Below are 19,556 nucleotides of genomic sequence, written 5' to 3'. Positions count from 1 at the left end.
ACTATGTAGTGTCATGGAGTAATACAAACGGATCATTTTTATTCCTGTGCTACGTAACAGGCACCATTTATTTGTGGCTTGTTGTGCCTGTCGTGTCATTCTAATACACAAAAACCAATGGGTCCCCCTCTTGTGCAAATGGTGACGTATGTATTTAGTGCCCTATTCAGCGGGGCATCTCCAGCTGTATGAAGTTAAGCGCATGCTGTGTTGTCAGCAGGATCTGTGGGCTGAAGTGTAAGATACAAACCTGTTGTTCACTTGTTACTGGCATCTCCCAAGGAAATGGTATAGCCTTGGCTATGGCAACATTCTAATTTGATACCAGTTTTGTGGTATTATCATCTAGCAAGCTAATGGTCAAATAAGTAATTAATATTGCTAGATACAATGGCAGAGGTCCTCTAATTAGTAAAGACTCCAGTTTGTTCAGTAAGACCCAGAGTTTGAATCCCCATACTCCCTACGAGCCTTGCCTCGGAACTGGAGGCTGGAGCTGCACTAATGGGGCTAATCCTCTGGTTCCTTTCCCTGCCATGTGGGGAAGGGTTACCTGGGGATGAGTCCTGAACATTATCATAAGTGTTAGTAATTTACTAGATGGAAAACAAGGGAACTGTCTCAGAATACTCAAGAGTTACTGCTGCCTAGCTCCTCTGGCTGCAGTCCCTGAGTAGAAGCTAAAAGAGGGCAAGGGAAGGAGTAAGAGCCCCCAGGAGAGTACAGGTTTCTGCAGTGAACTAATTAAGAGCTTTGAAGTAGAACATGCCTTCAACGTGGACTTTTTCTTTTCTAGTTCAGCTTATGATACCAAAACAAGACAGAAGGTGGCAGTAAAAAAGCTTTCAAGACCTTTTCAATCACTTATTCATGCGAGGAGGACCTACCGAGAGCTTAGGTTGCTTAAGCACATGAAGCATGAGAACGTAAGTGGAGAGTGAGTTCTTTCTCTTTGGATTTTTATGACAGAGGTTTGCAATATAGGCTTAATTTCAGTTAGGTACAATCTTTTTCGAAAAGTGTATATGCAACTCTCCGGCTACCCAAGATACCCGAATTTAGTCATCTTATGTGTAATAAAGTCATCGGACTTTAAAGTAGAGACTTTCAGTAAAAGGCTGCCTTTTTATTGAAAAATAATCTAATTTTGTCTTGAAGATGCATCTACTGAAATCCGAAACAAGTGGTCCTGTTCTTCTTGAACTAAAGGAATAAGAGTAATCTCTTCATTACCATTGGATGCTCTTGAAACACCAGTCTAGGAAAAAAATACCTCAGACCTGTTTTTGCTGAATTTGGATTCTGTTGAGAAATTAAGGGCAGATACTGTCATTGAAATTAATGACAGTGTAATATCTAGATGAAAGACAGTAGAACTTCAGGCCCCAAATAATTCAGTACTTGACTAAATTTATGTGACAAACAGTTGATTTCAGTGGGAGCATCCATCTGCTTAAAAGTACCTTGTTGAATTGAAGCATGAGTAAAATATAGTGGGTTGAAAGCTATCCTGGAGAAAGGATGCTAAAAAAGTTAATCAACAGCAGAACAAGATAACCCATGAAATTGTGCATAATCTTAAGTATAACAAGAGCGTAAGTCATGTGTCAGCTTTTGTGTAGTGAGACGTTATATTTCCTGCCTTTATTTCTGATTGTCTAAAGTCTTGTTGTAATTCCTTTTTGTAATAGTATTTTCTATTGGTCGTGGAGATAGCTGAGGCTATACCTGTACAGACCACCTATTGTGCCAGTTGTACTAAGTTTTCAGGAGGACGATATGTCATGTATTTGTAAGTGTAATGCCAGAAGTGCTAAGCACTGTCAATACTAATTACATGTTGCTTTACAGATTTCTCAAAATAAAATGTCAATTCCCTCATCTTTCAGGTTATAGGATTGCTAGACGTTTTTACACCTGCAACGTCAATAGAAAATTTTAATGAAGTGTAAGTAAAATTTTTAAATCATTCTGACTAGTTATTAGGTAAGTACCACTTTGACAACTGGGGCACAATTACTCAAATGAGAACTGGGAATGACAGACGTATACTTTTGTCCTGACACTTTTTTTGGAAAAGAATCAATGTTTCATCAAAATTTGTCAAAAAATAAAGCTTCCAGTGGGAGCAGGGAGGGAAGTTACACAAAACACTCTTATTTCAACCTATCCAATGTTAATCTCCATCACCAGATATTCTGGGGCCTTGCAAGTACTGCAGCTTTGGTGCCTCAGGCTCCCACTTTGATGTTGGGTGCGACTTCCTATTCCACTCAAAATACGGTGGGTGTGTTCTCCTCTCACTGAACTGCTGTAGTGTGTCAGGGAGAAAACAGAGATAAAAGCTTTTAACGTACCATAAGGATTTTTCTTTTTCGTGATATTAAATCTCATAACTGTGATTCCGTTATTAGAGCTCATAACAAGCTGATTGGAAAGGAATAAACTGAGTGTTAGTAGAAAATGGAAAAGGAACTGACACGGGAGTGTGCAGTTAGTCTTTAGATGTCTTGCTTTTAGAAGGATTTACATCCCGCCATTCTTAAATGAGATGTGTTTCTTTGTTTTCTTCTGTTTTATTTTCACAGGTATCTTGTGACAAATTTAATGGGTGCTGACCTGAATAACATTGTGAAGTGCCAGAAGTTAACGGATGACCACATACAGTTTCTCATCTATCAGTTACTTCGAGGTCTTAAGGTACTGGCCGAATCCAAGGGTTTTAGAGTCAGCAACCAAAATGTTGGAGTAACAACTGGTTCAATGCAGTGACAGTACTTAAAGGCTTTTGTTTTTGTCTTAAGGAGTGCAGAGATAGCAGAAATCATTTCAGAAATTATCTGATCACTTTTCCAACCAAAAATAAAACCCCAGACCTACAAATGTTTACATGCGCAATACATGTGAATACTCGGCTTGAACATTAACTTTAGTTCAGTGTCTGTTTAAGTTCTTATTGATGGAGAATGATTTGCTATACGGTCTCTCAAGTGAATGTGTTCTGTAGTGCAGAGTGTGTGTTCTAGACACTTCCCCTCTCATGAGAAAGTAGTGAAAAAACTTCTGAAGTATGTGAAATGGATAAAGAATGATATGACAAGAAAATCACGTTTGTGCTTTGAAAGACATGAGCCAGTTTGAAAAACTACAGCCCTGATTTTTGTAGAGCGCATCACGTGGGTGAAGAGATAACAGTTAGTTGGGTTCTTTGGGAAACATCTGGAAGTAAAAGTTTATCCTAGCAATGTACGTTGTTGCACACAATCATCTGGGATTTACTCTGCCTGTAAAGTCATTGTTTCCTTTAATCGAATCAGTTAAAATTCATACAATTAGATAACAAAGGCTATTGGCAATGAAACTGTAGCGAAATTTTCTTCCAAAAGAACTAAAATATGTATTGCTTTGCTGACATTAAACATAGAAGTGTCTATAAACAGGATAAGAAGTTGAAAAACGGGAAGCCCGTTACAAGGTGATACGCATTTTCTCAGACCAGTGTTGATTTTCCCAGGTATAAGCAAAAAGAGAAGAGAGGGGTCAGCTGCTTTAGTAGATAACAGTAATTGCTATGTTAGACATGGAAAATAACTGTATGTTTGAAAGCAAGCCATGGTAAATACTGGCTCTGAAATATACTTATTACATGGTTTTCAGCAAGTCACCTGGTGCCTGAGACAGTAATTCTTATTCATACACGCACGTTCCGTCAATTTAAGTGCAGATTTTAGTGAATAAAAGTTGCAGAACTGAGCCGTTATTTGCTTTGTCTCATTTACTTAAGCTAATAGCTTAATTACGAAGATGGTTTCTGGAGTTAATTATCCTTCTTGTGGTTTTGAATATAAGGCTATGTTGTGTCAGAGCTAAATAACAGTAAGAGCTGTGCTCTAAAGTGAATATTAATTTCAGAAATGCACTCAGGTGCATTTCTGGTTCTGCTTCGAAGGGGAGGGGGTTGATGGTGGCTCGTCTCTTCTGGAATTGAAATCCTCGTGTCTCATTAGTGGAAGAACATTTGGTCCTAGATAACTCCTCCCTTACATCTGTGCTGGAGTCATTACAATGTGTATGCTCGTACCTGGGTAAGCTTTGGGCTCACCGATGGGTGTGTTGAGCAGTACAGAACACAGGCTTCGCACCCTGCAGACGGAGCGTTAGCCTGGAGCTGCGTAGTTTGGCAGGTTCTTGAGCTGGCTGATAGAGGGCTTCTTTGTGGCACCGAGAGGAGCCCTTGTCTCACCAGAGCAGGGACACAGCTCCTTCTGTCGCCAGCGGTGGTTTGGTTTCCTCTTCGCTCAGCTGCTCGCAGCTGTTGTGAGGAGCACTTGGGGATGGCCCTGCCCTTCTGACAAACAGTGCGTAGGTCTGGAACAAGAAGAATGCTCTGGTGTTTTCTTTGGGTTTTCCCAGTTGATATACAGGTTTTGCCTGTAATCTCTGCTCCTAAAAAAAGGAGGTGAATTTGCCTCTAGAGGATAGAAGAGGTTTTCAAGGTCTTGCTGATCCTGGTCAGTAAGATCATAGATAAGTTGGCTGTTAGTTCTAACAAGTGAGCGATAGGCAATTAGGGAGTAAGCTTTTCTCAGTCTTTGAGTTTTAATGTTTTATGTTAAAAAGCAGAGACACTAAATAGCCACTGAAGTTCTGCTGTGGGTCCCTGCTTTGGAAGTGGACCTGAAGCGATGTTGTGGTTTAGGTAATATCTTGGTCACTAACCTGTCCTGGGGTGCAAGTGTCTCTCACATTCAGTGTTCACAGTATGGGAAGGTGACTCACGTCACCTATGAGTCAACCATACTGCTTCCTAGGCCGCTGACTTCACTGAGCCGCTAACTGGTCAACATGGGCATCCAGATAAGACTGAACAAATTCCAAATTGGTAAGAAACTTTCAACAGAAGAATCACTGCTAGTGCTGTCTTTTATGGTAGAGTCTGGTCTTCATGGTTAACCTTTCTTGAAATATCCAGCTCTGGATAAGACAAAACAAGGTTTTGAAGTTCGTCATACCTCTGTTTGATCTGAAAATGTAGTGTGATGTAAGTCTTTTAAGTATATAAAACAATCCGTCTCAGAAGGAAAAAGACAAGACAAGTGACTTATATATTCCTTCACCTCTAACTTCAAAGCTTACCCTGTTTTTGTTTTTTTTTTTTTCTTTTTGTTTCACAGTATATTCACTCAGCTGGAATCATCCACCGGGTGAGTTCACTCATTGCGATAATAAAAATGAATGAAGTGTGTCCCTCTGTGCATCAAACGTCTTTCTAAGACACAGTTATAATATATTTGAAAAGGCTAAAATCATACTTGACTAACTCTCTCTGTTCTGCTACAGGACCTGAAGCCCAGTAACCTAGCTGTAAATGAAGACTGTGAATTGAGGGTAGGTATCATGCTGTTGTCATGAAGAATGTTGTAAAAGCTCTCAAGATGACAGTTTTCCAAGAAAACATTAGCTACCATTTTTATTTCCGATTCCCTTAATTTCAGTTATTTGTTACTGTTGCTCCCCTGACATAGAAAACCCATTTCCATGAACTTGTGTTTTCTCCCAAATGTTAATTTTGTATAAACACAAGTATCCTTGCAAAATATTCATCCCTGGTTCCTCACAGATGGTACGTAGGCTATTGATTTGGCCCATGAGTGAGTACTTAACTGAGTATATCTTGAAAGCTTGACCTGTAATATGTAGCCTTGTCATAACTTTTTGTATCTATAGAATATACAAGCTAGATGGAGTAAATTGGAAAAAGGTACCAGTATTACCAGTTACGTTAACAGTTACAAGAAGTAAAAAAAAAACCCCAAAAAAACCCCAAACAAACACAAAGAACCCTGTAATCCACACTTCTCAAATGTTATTTTAATGCACACATCTATATAAATACATATCTTTGTGATACAATATTACATAATAAGCACAAGACTCTGGAGAAGGAGAAGATGTCTTCCAGCTTTCTGAGCCTTTAAGCCTAAGGATGAGAAGTTTAGCATTTCTCCATGACAGCCAGAAACATCTTTCTCCCTGTGACTGGGACTCCGATGTAATCACTTTATTCCAGCTGCGAGGGATTTAAGAAAAAGAGTCCAAATACTACAAGATCAGCAAAAAAATCACAATAGCAAATAAGAGCAGCGCAGCTGCGTTCTCCCACTAATCCGGATCTGTGGTGAGAAACCGTAGTTCCCATTTGGTTTAGTGACGCTTGCAGATGCTCAGCAAGTTTCATGATTATCCCTTTAATGTCTTCATGCATGTATGTTCAGCATCTGTGGAATGTTATGGGTCATCTGGGTCTGAGCATGCACTCTAAAATGCGTGCTGTGTTTTTGTACTGTAAGTAAAGGAGACTTTTAATATTTTTTTTCCAATTATTGTGGTATCTGTGCACCTCCCTGCCTAGCGTTTGTTACGCTGCTCTTTGCTTTGTTTTTATTTATAGCTTTACTTCCTCTGATACCAAATTATTTTCTAATAGAACTAACTAGTGGATATTTCCAGGTACAAACAAAAAGAAAATAGAAACAAAAAGAAGGAAAACATGTGTGTACACATTTGATAAAAGGGATCAGCTATTAAAAAAAATATTGCCAAAACCCTTATGAAAATAAGGGCATTAGTGTTTGAGTTTCATGCCATTTTTCATGCCTTGTTTGCCTCGTGCTTTTAGTTTTGCCTTTTTAAGAAATAAATAATGCTGTTAAAGTATAATAGAAGTAAAGATGTTGATGTGTTATTTACATTTTAATATTTTTCTTTAGGCTTTTTATGTCTTTAAATTGGATTATTGAATAATTTTGAGGAATTTTGAATGATACTCTTAAAATTTTCTTTACTCCCAATCAAAAGGATTAGCATCAGCTTAATAAATAATCCTGGATTTCATCATGGGAGGTTGCCACTGATCTTCATTCACATTTGTATTTGAAGAGATGCTAATTAGCTAACACTCTTCGTTAACTGACTTAACGAACAACGCTGAGGCTCAGACGGTACACTTTCACACCAGTCTCTCTTAAGAGTTCGGGATACCTTTTAGCTCTGCAATTAGTGAGACACAGACTAATCAAAAAATAGTAAGCAAAGAAATGAGCAGGAAAAATGTAATTGAAATAACTTCCTGGCAATGTAAACCTAGGAAGGGAGAGCATATGGAGGGGAACATTTTGCCATCAAGCCTCTGAGTAATATGTGTACCTAAAGAGAGCTCCTTTGTTGTTTCAGTGGGGGAGTTCTACCAGGAACAGATGGTATGTGATTTAAATCTACCTTGTTACGCAGGATATATGTTTTTCTCCTAGTGGCACCGGAATGATGCATGATTTGGGTAAATGCTTAGATAGAAATGAAAGGGAAACATCAGAAACTCTTCAGAGTTGTGTGTTCTTTAAATGTTTAAATGGCCAGTGGCACTTGCCGTTGGCATTTTACGCAAACATTCCCATTTGTTAGCGTTTCATTTTTTTTATAGCAACAGTGCTTATTTTTAGCAAAATGAACGTCAGGGGAAAATTGAACTTGAGGCAGAAAGTGAAGTTTGCCTTGGAGGAGAGCGGGCCAGGCGCCGCGCCGTGGAAGCATCTTTATGCAGACCCGCAGGCTGCAGGAGTGCCGAGGGAGAGCCCATCCGCCCCTCCGCGGGGTCTTGCTCGTTCACTTCACCGATAGCGAGGGACTATAGATAAACTCAGAAATGGGTAATGGGGAAAATCAGTACCTGTAACAAAGTGAAATGGCTTTTTTTTTTTATTTAATTATTATTTATTTTATTTTTATTCTGTAGATTTTAGACTTCGGTTTAGCTCGCCAAACTGATGATGAAATGACCGGGTATGTTGCGACAAGGTGGTACAGAGCTCCAGAAATTATGTTAAACTGGATGCACTACAATCAAACAGGTAAACTGTAAAGACGTGCATTTTGCTACAGCTGGATATAGCGATGGTTTTAAGTCGAGAGGCAACTCTGTTTAAGGATCTCTTCAATTCATCGTACGCATTTCTCTCTCTGTTTTTCGGCAGTTGACATCTGGTCGGTTGGATGCATCATGGCAGAGCTATTGAAAGGGAAGGCCTTATTTCCAGGAAATGATTGTATCCTTAACATAAAACATAAAATGCAGATATAAAAATACTCTCTAATTCTTCCTTTTTTTTCTAGTGACTTGAGTGTTTCTATGGAAATGTTTTTGCAGTAACAAACTTCTAAAACAGTAAAGAATTTTTGCTAATCTTTCAATTTAGTGTATATGACAGCTGAATATGAGAGCCACTGGGAGGAAAAAAAAACAGTAACAGATGTTCATAAACAACAATAAGTTACATTTATTCTTTGTTGTGTGTCTGTATTTAAATAATAACCTAGTTACAACAGAGCAGATTTCTTCCATGTGTGTGTCACTGAAGTAACATACATGAAAACTGAAGCTGAGTAAAGGCAGTAATTTTTGATCAGCTAATATAATTTTTAAAAATAGAACTGCTTTTAGGCTGGAAGTTTCTAAAATGCAAAGAAATTAACTTTTAAATAGTAAGTGAATTAATAGGCATATTGTGTCCTGTTATATATATTTTAAAAAAAAAAAAAGCCAGCAGTTCCAGAAATGCCACAGGAGCAACAAACAAAACCCTCTTTTTCTTCAGCACTGTGTTGTGGTCTCTGCTGGAGCATTAGGGATTTCCATTGGCATGTCCTGCACTGACAAGAGGAAAAAAAGAGTAAAATAATAAAAGAAAACTGAAGAAAAACAGATAATGAGGAATGGGGAAACAACACATCAGAGGAGGAAAGCTTTTAATGTGAGAAACAAAGGCACATTCTTCTGTACTGAATATTGACATTTCTCACTACTCTGAAAGCCCTCAAAAAGCGAACGCTTCTGCTAAAACTAAGCCATTGCCAGGTGCAAAGCAACATGAGGTTAGAATTGCCTGCAAAAGTGTGAAAAGAGCTGAGGGACCAAGTCTCCCCACTGACTTTTCTGTTGTGCTCAGCATCATTAGGCTCTATTGTAACCACAGGCATCGTCCAGATGTCCATCAGCTGGATGACGACTGTGCTTCTGACTGTTTGATTACATGATATGTGGTATTTGGAAAAATCAATACATCCAGCTTTCAAGAAATAAGGTCTCTTTTGCTATTATAAATTATTGTCTACAATTATATGATTACATCAATTTAAATAAAGCTGTAAAATAACCTTGGTTCTCTAGGGAAAACGTAATATACTTTACAGGTCATATATGGCAATGAAAAATTAACATTTTTAGTCTTGAGACTGATATAAAACAGATTTTTAAAGCTACCAAATGAGAATTTTCCAGTTACCAGCCCTCAGATGAGTAATCTAGCCCTGTGTGCTATATGATATTAGACTTTTCTTCAGAAATCCCTCAGATCACTGAAACATAAATGTGCTATTAAAATTAAGGCTACCAATATGTTAAATTGGGAGCTAGGACAGGAAAGCAATATTTTTCGTGCATCTTTTTCACGTACAAGCACACCTGACAGATTCATATAGTACAATAGAGAATTTGATACTCCAGGACTAGGTTTAAGAAGGTATGAATTGGTGTCCTTCCACGGACTACGATGGAATTGTCTTGCTGAAAAGTTTTAAACATCTTAATTACCTGCGTGAAAGTTCATTAATTGTTTAAACCCAGAAGGACCCTGTGCTGTTTATTTCCCTGAAATAATGCAGATATTGATCAACTAAAGAGAATAATGGAAGTTGTGGGCACACCCAGTTCTGAACTTCTGAAGAAGATATCGTCAGAACATGTGAGTTCTCAGCTTCATTCAGTTAAATGGATTTCTGTCGTTCTAATTGGCGTTGTGTGTCACTGGTTGTGTTACACAGATACTCTGATTTGGAAATGGGCAGACACTTCAAAGTGATCTGTACTTTTTTTGCTGCTAGAATGCCACCGTTCAAAAAACATTCTTTTTAGAGGTATCCAAATGACTTGACTGTCAGCTGGATTCATTTTGATACTTGTTCTCTTGTACTCGGTTTTTGAAAGGAGTTTTGCAATTGGTCCTGATGATCTTTTATTTTGCTCCTAGACTTATAATAAAAAATCCAAGCTGATGCTCAGCTCAGAGCATTGTAGTGGTGTTATTAAATCTGATGCCTCTGTAATTTTTATGCTTTCTGTTTTGCAGGGGATCTAAACAGAGACAGCAGAATCAAATAATGTGGGTTCTGCGTGGGTGTTCTTATTTGGATCCCTAATTTGAAATTTGTATTTATTGATCTCTCTGAATGCTTGTGTGAGGTCCACTTTCATGATAATATCTGTAGTTAACAGCATGATTTTTAACTCTCCATATGACTTCTTTAAAATAGTAATCCAGTAAATGAACTTTGCTACACTTTAGCAGAGAACTTAAAGAATTCACTTTAAGCAATAACTGTGGATATCCAGCTGAGGGGTGAGACGTGGTATTGATTGATAAAGGCAGGTGATGAGCACAGTGTAAAAATTCAGATAAACAACAGCACACAGATACCTCCTGAGCTGAAGCTGTTTTCTTACACCTTTTCTGTATACGCCTCAGACTAATACTAATGACTACTTTTTAGCTTGTGTGTATATTGATGGGTTTTCTTTGAACTTACTAATGAATAGACTGGTGGGTTAAGTAAGCAGGAGCAGCAGGAGAGCCAGAGCAATGCCATATTTCTGGAAGGTCCAAGTGTTACCAAAGACAGGCCTCTTACTTATTTCAGGTAACACAAGCATAACGAAACCTCATCAGCGCAGGCCAATGCACAGCCCCAGAGTTTGTGGGTACCCAGCACCTGGGAATGGCCAGGGCAGGAGGAGGATCCATTCCTGTGCCAGGGACTGGATCCACAAGCAGATCTCAGACCGTGCTGTCCGAAGCGTAGGTCCCTGTATAGCCTCGTAGGTCCTTGTGTAACCTTTATGTGTTATTAAGATCCTACAGTTTTTGCAGTATGACATTCAGAGTGGTGTATACAAGTGTGGGATTTACCCACAACTAGTCCGTTTGTGAGCTTTTTGATTATGAGATTAAGCACCTTAAATATTTACTGGAGATAGTATCTGCTTTTGTCTTTAATTTCTTGTTTCAGAGCATACCTCAGTAAACTACAGGAATCCTGAAACTCTCTTACTGCAGCTAATTATACCTTTAGAGCATAGGGAGAATACAAAACCCAAGTTAATGACTGTGAGTGCTGCTAGGTCACCTCTGGGCTGCTGCTGCCTGCTTAGAGGAGCAATGTCAAAGGAGATACGTTCCTTGCTTGGAGGTACTTGCCTCTTGTAAAGGAGTGTCTATTCTATTCCTTTGTTCTAGTTCTTCTTTACCTTGTAGTTTCACCATATTGCTTAGATGTTTCTTAATGCAGCTTGCAGTCCAGGACAATTTTTTTCCATTCCTCTAACAGCAAGGTCAGGTTTTCTGAAATGCCAAGCCTATTTTTAGTTATAAGTAGAGGATTAAAGAATGGGAAACGAAAAGATCAATCTCATGAGATGTTTCAGCGCAAATTACTGTGCTGTTTTGTCAGTATTTCATGTTAATATGGTTTTAAATGGTGATTGCATTTCATAATTTTCAGAATAATTTAAACGTCTGGATTCTATTGGTTGGGTTTCTGTGGTGAATATATAAGCGGAGGGGAGAGGTTGTATGCTTTGATAGGTCTGTGTTGTTTTCAAAGGACTTCTGGACAAGGTTGGAGATAATTTTTACCATATCTTGTTCAGTCACGTGTGGATTAGTGATGTCTCTACAGAAACAAATAATCCACAAATCCACAGATGTTTGTCATAAGATAAGAAACCTCTTGTTTCTACCCCAGTTTGTAGCTTCCATGCAGGAATGCGTGGCAGGTCTCTTTTGCTCTGCTGTTCATATATATGTATAAATTAATGCCCTGGAAGACTGAACTCTGATAGGAGCTGCACACCCTGACCGCCTGGCAGGTGTTTGCTGCCTTTATGAACTTTAGGAGCATTAAATAGGCGAAGTGAAGCCTGTGTTTGACTGGTCCTTAGCCATTGTTCTCTGCACGACTGGCTACAGCTGCTAAGAAGAAATCATCCTTATAGAAAGTCTTGCCATCAGCCCCCATAACAAAAAGGGAAAATGCTGATATAGTTTTAACAGGTTGGAGATATAACACATGAAGGCTTGCTTCTCTTAGTAAGACTCTGAAATGCGTCACTAATGGTAGTCTAGAGTTTTGATAGAATATGCTTACATCTTACAAGAAGCAGAAAAAATAAATAGATCTGCCTCATTAAATTAGAATACAGTTTGAAAAGCCACTGTGCCATCTAATGATTTAAAATATCTTTATACCAGTTCATCATAGCTGCAGAAATTAAGATGATGGCAAGAAAGAACAGTGTATGGAACAGGATCAAGTGTGGTTGTAGGATTGCACAGATGATATGTCAGAGTATTTTATAGTCACTTCATGATAGTCCAGAAGACAGTTCCACAATTCTCAATCTGGTATCTCACTTGAAGCCATGGAGCTGCTTGGTATGAACAACCTTATTTCCTTTGCTGTCTTCAGTAGGCCAAGGATGCGTAGTTAGCCTAGTGCAGATAGGCTCCTCCTGACAGGATCGCTACGTGTGCAGGGAGACCTCCCTGTAACACAAACATGTTTCAAAAGGATTGAGGTTTATTCAGAGACCAGCTGGGATCTTTACAGATTTGAGCCATTTGCCTCTTCTTTAGCTGTTCCATTCCAGAATTCCCTGTTCTGTCTGATCCCAGCCCTTAGGACCAGCATTCAACCTCTTCTCTTCTCAACCTATCTACCTCAGGCCAGAAATTTGTAGCCCGTGTAATGTCAGGCTCCACACTGACATTTGTGGGTCCGATACACGGGTGGGCTTTTCCTAGCTGAGTTTGGATGAGCCTTTCACAGCCACGGTGACAAGTCAAGCTGTAAGTTCTGTTAAATATCTGAAGATCTGTGCCCTGGGAGTATCAGGATTTTTTCTTTGGTTAGTGAAGCTACTGTTCAACGGAGGACGGAGAGGAAGGAAGGATGCAGGCTGGATTATACCACTTTGCTGAGGGTAATGGAAAGATGATTTAGGTTCCAATTTCTGGTTGAACATTACATGCTTGTGTTCCCTAGGGATATGCTGCAATGAACCACTAAGTGTAGGTGAAAACAGAAGTGCTAACACGTAATCCTTAGAGGAAAATATACCTGTTTAAAACTTTCTTGCTTATTGTGCAATATACAGGAGTGACTGTTTAAAACAAAGTCATACATTATGGTTTTATGTGAAGAAGGTTGCCCATGTGTAAGAAACATAAAAAACACTACATCTGTTTTTTTAGAATTTATATGGTTGCTGTTGGGCAAAATTTAACCTCTGTGCATCTGGTATGTATATTGATTTATTCCTAGGCAAGAAAATACATTGAATCTCTTCCACATATGCCTCAACAGGATTTGAAAGCAGTATTTCGTGGTGCCAATCCATTAGGTAAGAAAGTCAGATTGATACAGATTAAATCTTTCACTAACACAGGAACTCAAGCCTTCCTTTGCTATATGATCCCATATAATAATGATCAGACCAGTGAGAAGAGCATTGCTTAACCTTTCACCCTGAGACTTTTCCCTTCATGAAGCCTGTGTCTTTTGTTTCTGGTGGAGATTACGGGAACCTCCTAAAGGAAAACAGTCTGTGGATGAAAAGCAAAAGCCATCTATATATAGCAGGAATAAATAAAAATGTCACGGGGTCTAGACGAGAGACATCACTTCTGGCTCAGGAAGGCCATAAGCTGTAAATTGCTGGCGAGCAGAACATACCAGGAAGTACAGCTGTTTGAATGACCCTTTTGAGTATTATTTCCTAGGAATGTATTAGCCATTGTTGGACACAGGATACCAGGCTAGACCTTTAGTCTGATCCTGCACAATTGGTTTTATGTCTAACCAATTGCTTTTGCCTGTGCAAAAGAGATGTTTCTGTGAACCATTTCTTGTGACATGGCAAAGGAGACGTTTGAGTCACTGGAGTCATCTTACTACAGTGCCCGGTCAGTTCCGTCAAGTGCACATTAAAACATTACATATGGGGAACTGTAATGAGTTAAAATGTTTTGAATTTGCTCTGTCTATTAAAAGACAACTTTCTTTTTACAAATACAAGTAGCTGTGAACACTTTCTTATAAAAAATGGGATTTATTTGCAGGAGGTACATGAAAGCATGCTACATATTAATAACATAAAGGCAAATTAATAACAGTTCTTAATGAAAGCACTAAAATAATTTGTATATAATATTTTAAATAGTTATGATAAACTTTCCATATAAAACCAATTTCAGCCTTACAGATCTCTCTCGTTTCTAATGTTCTGCAACTGTTGACTTCAAATGTATTTTCTTTATGCTGGGTCCTGTAAAGTTGCTTTGGGGTTTTCATCTGATGATTTTGTTGATGCAGCTAATTAAAAGTGTAATCTCACAGTCACAATTTTAAGTTCCTCACATTTGCACTGATCAGGACCAAATTAAGCACATGGTGCGCAACACAGGATCTTTAACTTCTAAGCACACAGATCTTTTCAGAATGAAGGTCTTGGGTGTCTGAAGAGGTCAATCAGATATCAAATAGAATATAATGAACCTTTGTGCGCACCACAAGCAAACGAGAAGCTTCTTTCAGCTCTGAAAATAGTACTCACAGTACAAAATCTTCAAAACTTAGTTGTTATATTGCCGAAATCTTGTGGGTTTGCCAATAATGTTAACTATGTTTGAGGTGAGTGAGAATAGATTGTGTGTAAAAAGTTGCCTTCTCTTTTATTTCTAGATGATCTCTTCTGGCTTTGAACCCCGTTTCTCTTTTTCCCTTAGCTGTAGATCTTCTCGAGAAGATGCTTATATTAGATAGCGATAAAAGAATTACTGCTTCGGAAGCACTTGCACATCCCTACTTTGTACAGTATCACGATCCGGACGATGAGCCTGAGGCCGAGCTGTACGATGAGTCAATAGAGAATAAGGAGCGAACCATAGATGAATGGAAAGGTAACAGAATTGCACACGGTAGTTAATACGTGCAGCAGAACAAAACCTTACTTAAATAGCAGTTTTCCTCTGTCTCTAACCAGAGCAATTTGAACTCTTAAGCCTCAGCGAAACAAGATAAGTCCATGTATGTGCTTGTGGGAGTGGAGATGTGGAAAGGGTTGTTCTTCCTCTCGGGATTTCACTCCCTTCCCCCATTCTATCATCTTCTCACTAGATTCCCTGTAGCAGGTAACCACACGTTCTGTCTTGCTTTTAGTTTTCTAGGTCAGATCCTCAGCTGAAGTAACTGTCCTAGGGCAAGTGGCATTACTTGGGATTCTGATCTACCTTTCTTCAGAACCAGAAATTAGTATTTTCCACATAGATGTGTGTTTTGTTAATCATTCTTTAGTTAACCAAGTAATTGGAATTAATAGGTAAACCATGCTGTTGATGCTATTTGAGATGAGAGTTGATGATTTTACTTTGGATTGACACCCCAAAACCCATTCTTGAGAAATACCGCAACAACCTTTTCCTATTAGTTAATTCCGTGCTTGCATCATGATCATATTGCACTACAGTCACGGAAGTAACGTGGCCAAACATTTAGGTTGTAAGTATACTGAAAAGTACAGTCCAATTTCATCATTGTCTAATAAGGATATATTATGCTAAAAATTCCTTACTAGACATTTTTAAATTTAGATTAATATTCTAGAAAAGTACTTGTTCCTCTTTATCAATAAAGTCCTTTCTTTGACTTAAGATGAAATATCTATTCTATAAAATAAATGTTCTTCTGTTTCTAGTTGTATATTCTATAACTTTTACTCCAGAAAGGCTTGATAAAAATACATTAGCATAGTGCGTAGCTTTATGATGAGAAATAGTGACCTCCCCGGTCTTACTCATGCCCGTGCACTTGTTCCATGTTTTATCCTGGGCGTTGCAGGGGAGACAAGCAGACTGACTACAGCAAATACTTCTTAAAGAAAGATAGGAGTGGGGTCATGGGTCTTTCTACAGTAAAGCAACCTCCTAGAGCCCTGAAAAGGGTTTTCTAGAAGCCTATTGCTTCTGTACAAACAAGGAGGATTGATTGGTATCACTTATTCCTTACACACGCTCTCCTCTGCAAAACCTGGCAGCATACAGCAGCACCCATACATCATCTTTATTGGGAAGCATCTTCAATTTGCTGCTGTACTTGCCAGTGGATGATTTGTTTTCTGCTACTTCTTCAGTTGGCTGAGTCTTTAACAGGGAAGTTTAACAATTTCCAAGCCATGAAGCTGATTTCTGTTTGTGATGAAACTCCGTCGAAACAATTTCAGGAACAATCTTAGCTTAACACTTTCCGAACTGAAATGAGGACGTGGAGGTGAATTCTCTAGGAAGGACAGTATCATGTTTTTATACACCATTGTCCTTGCTGGAACTACAGGTCAAATTCCTTCTTTATACAGAGGGAAAAAAAAATGCCTGAGACAAAACCCTCCAAACTGGTGCAGGACATGCAGCTCTTCCTCCTGGCCATATTTTTATCTTGGGGAATAAACTTTTTTCTTTTCAAGTACGGTATGTGCCACATTTAAGTAAGATGACATGAAAGGTGACCGTTTGCATAAAATGTTCGTATTGTTGATGAAATGTTGACCCAGTTTCTCAAGACATTAATGGTGTATTTCCCCTTTTGTCCTGCTAAGTTAAAAATCAGCAGCGCTTGATCCCAAGAGGGACCAAGCACCAAAGTAAAATGAGATTTCAGACACTTTGTCTTACACATTATGCATGTCAGAGTTTCCTTGACCTCCATCGCACACTGCTGAGGCTTGCAGCCCAAGGTCATAGATTTTTCTTCTGACGTGTTTAATCAGTTAGAAAATATTTAAAATTTTAGAGGCCAAGAGTATGCTATTCAGAGTTGGATGCCGTGCGCTGTCTCTCATGTCCAGTTGCACATGTCTCGGCTTAACATCTGTACTCTCAGCTGAGCAGGTGGCACGAAAACTGGGCAAAGAGCTTCGTAAACACGTAATGCACAGCCAGCAGGAATAATTTCTAATACAGTCCCAGGCATGCGATTTGTGGGGACGCTGGCTTCCTCCGAGTTCAATCAGAACCGCTGTAGCTCCCACCTGGCTGCCTCTGGCCAGATGCTACTTAATAGCCTCAGATCAATCACTGAAAGAGTCACCTAACGAATTCTTCCACCTCGGGGACACACTTGGTGTCTTTCAGAGAAAATCCTTCACAGAAGCTGGCACGGTGGTCACCATACACCATAGAATCTTCATGGTTGGAAAGGACCTTTGAGATCATTGAGTCCAACCACGCACACCCACACCCCCCAACAACCTACAGTCTCTGCCACTAGAGCACGCCCTGAAGTGCTACATCTAGATGTTTCTTAAACACCTCTAGGGATGGTGACTCAACCACCTCCCTGGGCAGGCTGTTCCAGTGCCTGACCACTCTTTCAGTAAAGTAATTCTTCCTAATATCTAATCTAAACCTCCCCTGCCGCAACTTCAGACCATTTCCTCTGGTCCTGTCATTATTCACCTGGGAGAAGAGGCCAAGACCCACCTCTCCACAACCTCCTTTCAGGTAGTTGTAGAGGGCAATGAGGTCTCCCCTCAGCCTCCTCTTCTCCAAGCTAAACATGCCCAGCTCCCTCAGCCTCTCCTCATATGACCTGGTCTCCAGACCCCTCACCAGCCTGGTAGCTCTCCTCTGGACACGCTCCAGCACTTCAATGTCCCTCTTGTACAGCGGGGCCCAGAACTGAACACAGCACTTGAGATGAGGCCTCACCAGTGCCGAGTACAGAGACACCATCACTTCCCATGCTACAGCATAACACAAACAGCATAAGCAAGATTTTTACATGCTTTTTAGAGGAGTGCTGGGTCCACTTGCAGGTGTGGCAGCTGTCTCAGGCAGATCTGTTTAATAAGCCAGCTAATAGGCATAAGAGTGATATGACTCAAACAGCACTGTTTGGGAAACAGATCCTGAAGTAATGCACTGTTAGCCATATATTTATGTGTGAACAGGATTTGGTCCTTAAAATACAATATCTAACTTGAGCAAATATATAGGAGGTTGCCGATGACGACATACTCCATTGCTGTGGAAGGCACAAAACAGGACATGACTGTCAGCATGAAAAGATAAAAGGCTATTCCTAAAGCAGGGTAAAATAGCAAGGAGTCCGTGTTTCTAGGTAAGCCTTTCTTGATGAAAATAGAACTGTTAGGTGCTTCTAAGACAAAAGAACATTTTTTTCAGAGGACCTTAAAATTATTTACAATAAAGTATATATATTAAAAAAAAAAACCAAACCCAAAACCTAGATCGCAAGGCATTAGCACATAAATCACAAGTGATTTATGGTGAAGGAAATGGACTGGGAGATGATAAAGAACACTCGCAGCTGTTAAAAGTGTACAATTTAAAACCTGTTTGGGTGCTTTTAAAGATTCCATTTTCCATTACATTTTGTCTTTTATTACGTCATTTTGGCAGGTCATCTGACAGCATAATTGATGTTTCCATTTCAGGGCCTGTGTGTTTTAGTAATTAGCTGAAGGGGACAGACATGTTGTACAATAACAGTATTTGTGAGTCTTAACTCGTAATCTGAGGTTCACAGAAGGATTCCTGGTGAGTTCAGCCTATTTTTGGATCTGGACTCTAAAAAGGCTGGAAATACAAACTACAAGTCACGTGCATCCGTAGAACTGTTTTGTCTGGAATATTTTTCTTTTGAAGAGAACATCACCTAATTCTTCTCTCTCCCTTGTACCCTCTCTACAGAGCTTACGTATGGAGAAGTGATTAGTTTTAAACCCCCTGACTTAAAAATGGATAGCCTGGAGATAGAACAGTGAATACAGGCAGCTCTGTCTTGCCTTGCTGCACTATGAAGACTGTTAAAATAAAACCATACAATTTAACCTGTGGTCAGACGTAGATTTTACTATCCAAAGATGTTGGAGAAGATGTGGAAAAGCAGACGCGTTACACAGAAGCCAGATGTTGTCTGTTTGGGGTGGGTTGGGTTTTTTTGCCTTGTAATATGAATGTATTCCCAACTCACAAAGGGTGATAAAGAACTGCTTCATTCTGACAAAATTATGCACTGAGTTCTGTCGAGCTGTGTGTTCTGCATGTTTCATTTTATCAGTTGTATTGCCAAAATAAAGGTGACTTTTAAAATTAATTTCAAAATTGTACATTTAAAGCATGAATGTATCCAAACATAAACATAGAAATCCATACAAGCAATCCTTTTTTTTTTTTTTCTGGTGTTTTATCTGTCCGTTTTCACATTATTTATAGTTAGTGCCTTTATGAAGAGAGGGTGTGGTAGTGAGATAGACAGAATATGCATATGTAGTCATTTCTGTGGTGGTCTTACAGATTTACTGGATGTCTCTCAAGCGATCTTAACACCAGTTGAGTCAGTAAAAATAAACCTTTTGTCTTCTGTTGCCA

The 19,556-nt window shown here is 39.2% G+C and overlaps 1 protein-coding gene across 1 annotated transcript in view; it reads left to right on the top strand.

Moving 5' to 3' along the window:
• Window positions 1-19,556, top strand: part of MAPK11 (mitogen-activated protein kinase 11) — a 33,172-nt gene extending 13,616 nt beyond the window's left edge. The window contains exons 2-12 of the mRNA XM_074591805.1: window positions 797-926; window positions 1,890-1,948; window positions 2,589-2,700; window positions 5,175-5,204; window positions 5,341-5,388; window positions 7,793-7,907; window positions 8,031-8,102; window positions 9,718-9,797; window positions 13,432-13,510; window positions 14,895-15,068; window positions 18,876-19,556. Coding sequence (XP_074447906.1) covers window positions 797-926; window positions 1,890-1,948; window positions 2,589-2,700; window positions 5,175-5,204; window positions 5,341-5,388; window positions 7,793-7,907; window positions 8,031-8,102; window positions 9,718-9,797; window positions 13,432-13,510; window positions 14,895-15,068; window positions 18,876-18,949 — 973 coding nt within the window. The 3' untranslated portion in view covers window positions 18,950-19,556. The remainder of the gene's footprint in view (window positions 1-796; window positions 927-1,889; window positions 1,949-2,588; window positions 2,701-5,174; window positions 5,205-5,340; window positions 5,389-7,792; window positions 7,908-8,030; window positions 8,103-9,717; window positions 9,798-13,431; window positions 13,511-14,894; window positions 15,069-18,875) is intronic.

Source organism: Larus michahellis, chromosome 1 (assembly GCF_964199755.1).
Source record: "Larus michahellis chromosome 1, bLarMic1.1, whole genome shotgun sequence".
NCBI classification, from domain to species: Eukaryota; Metazoa; Chordata; class Aves; order Charadriiformes; family Laridae; genus Larus; species Larus michahellis.
The sequence above is the reverse complement of the archived record's forward strand: the minus strand, read 5'-3'. Positions and strand labels throughout refer to the sequence as shown.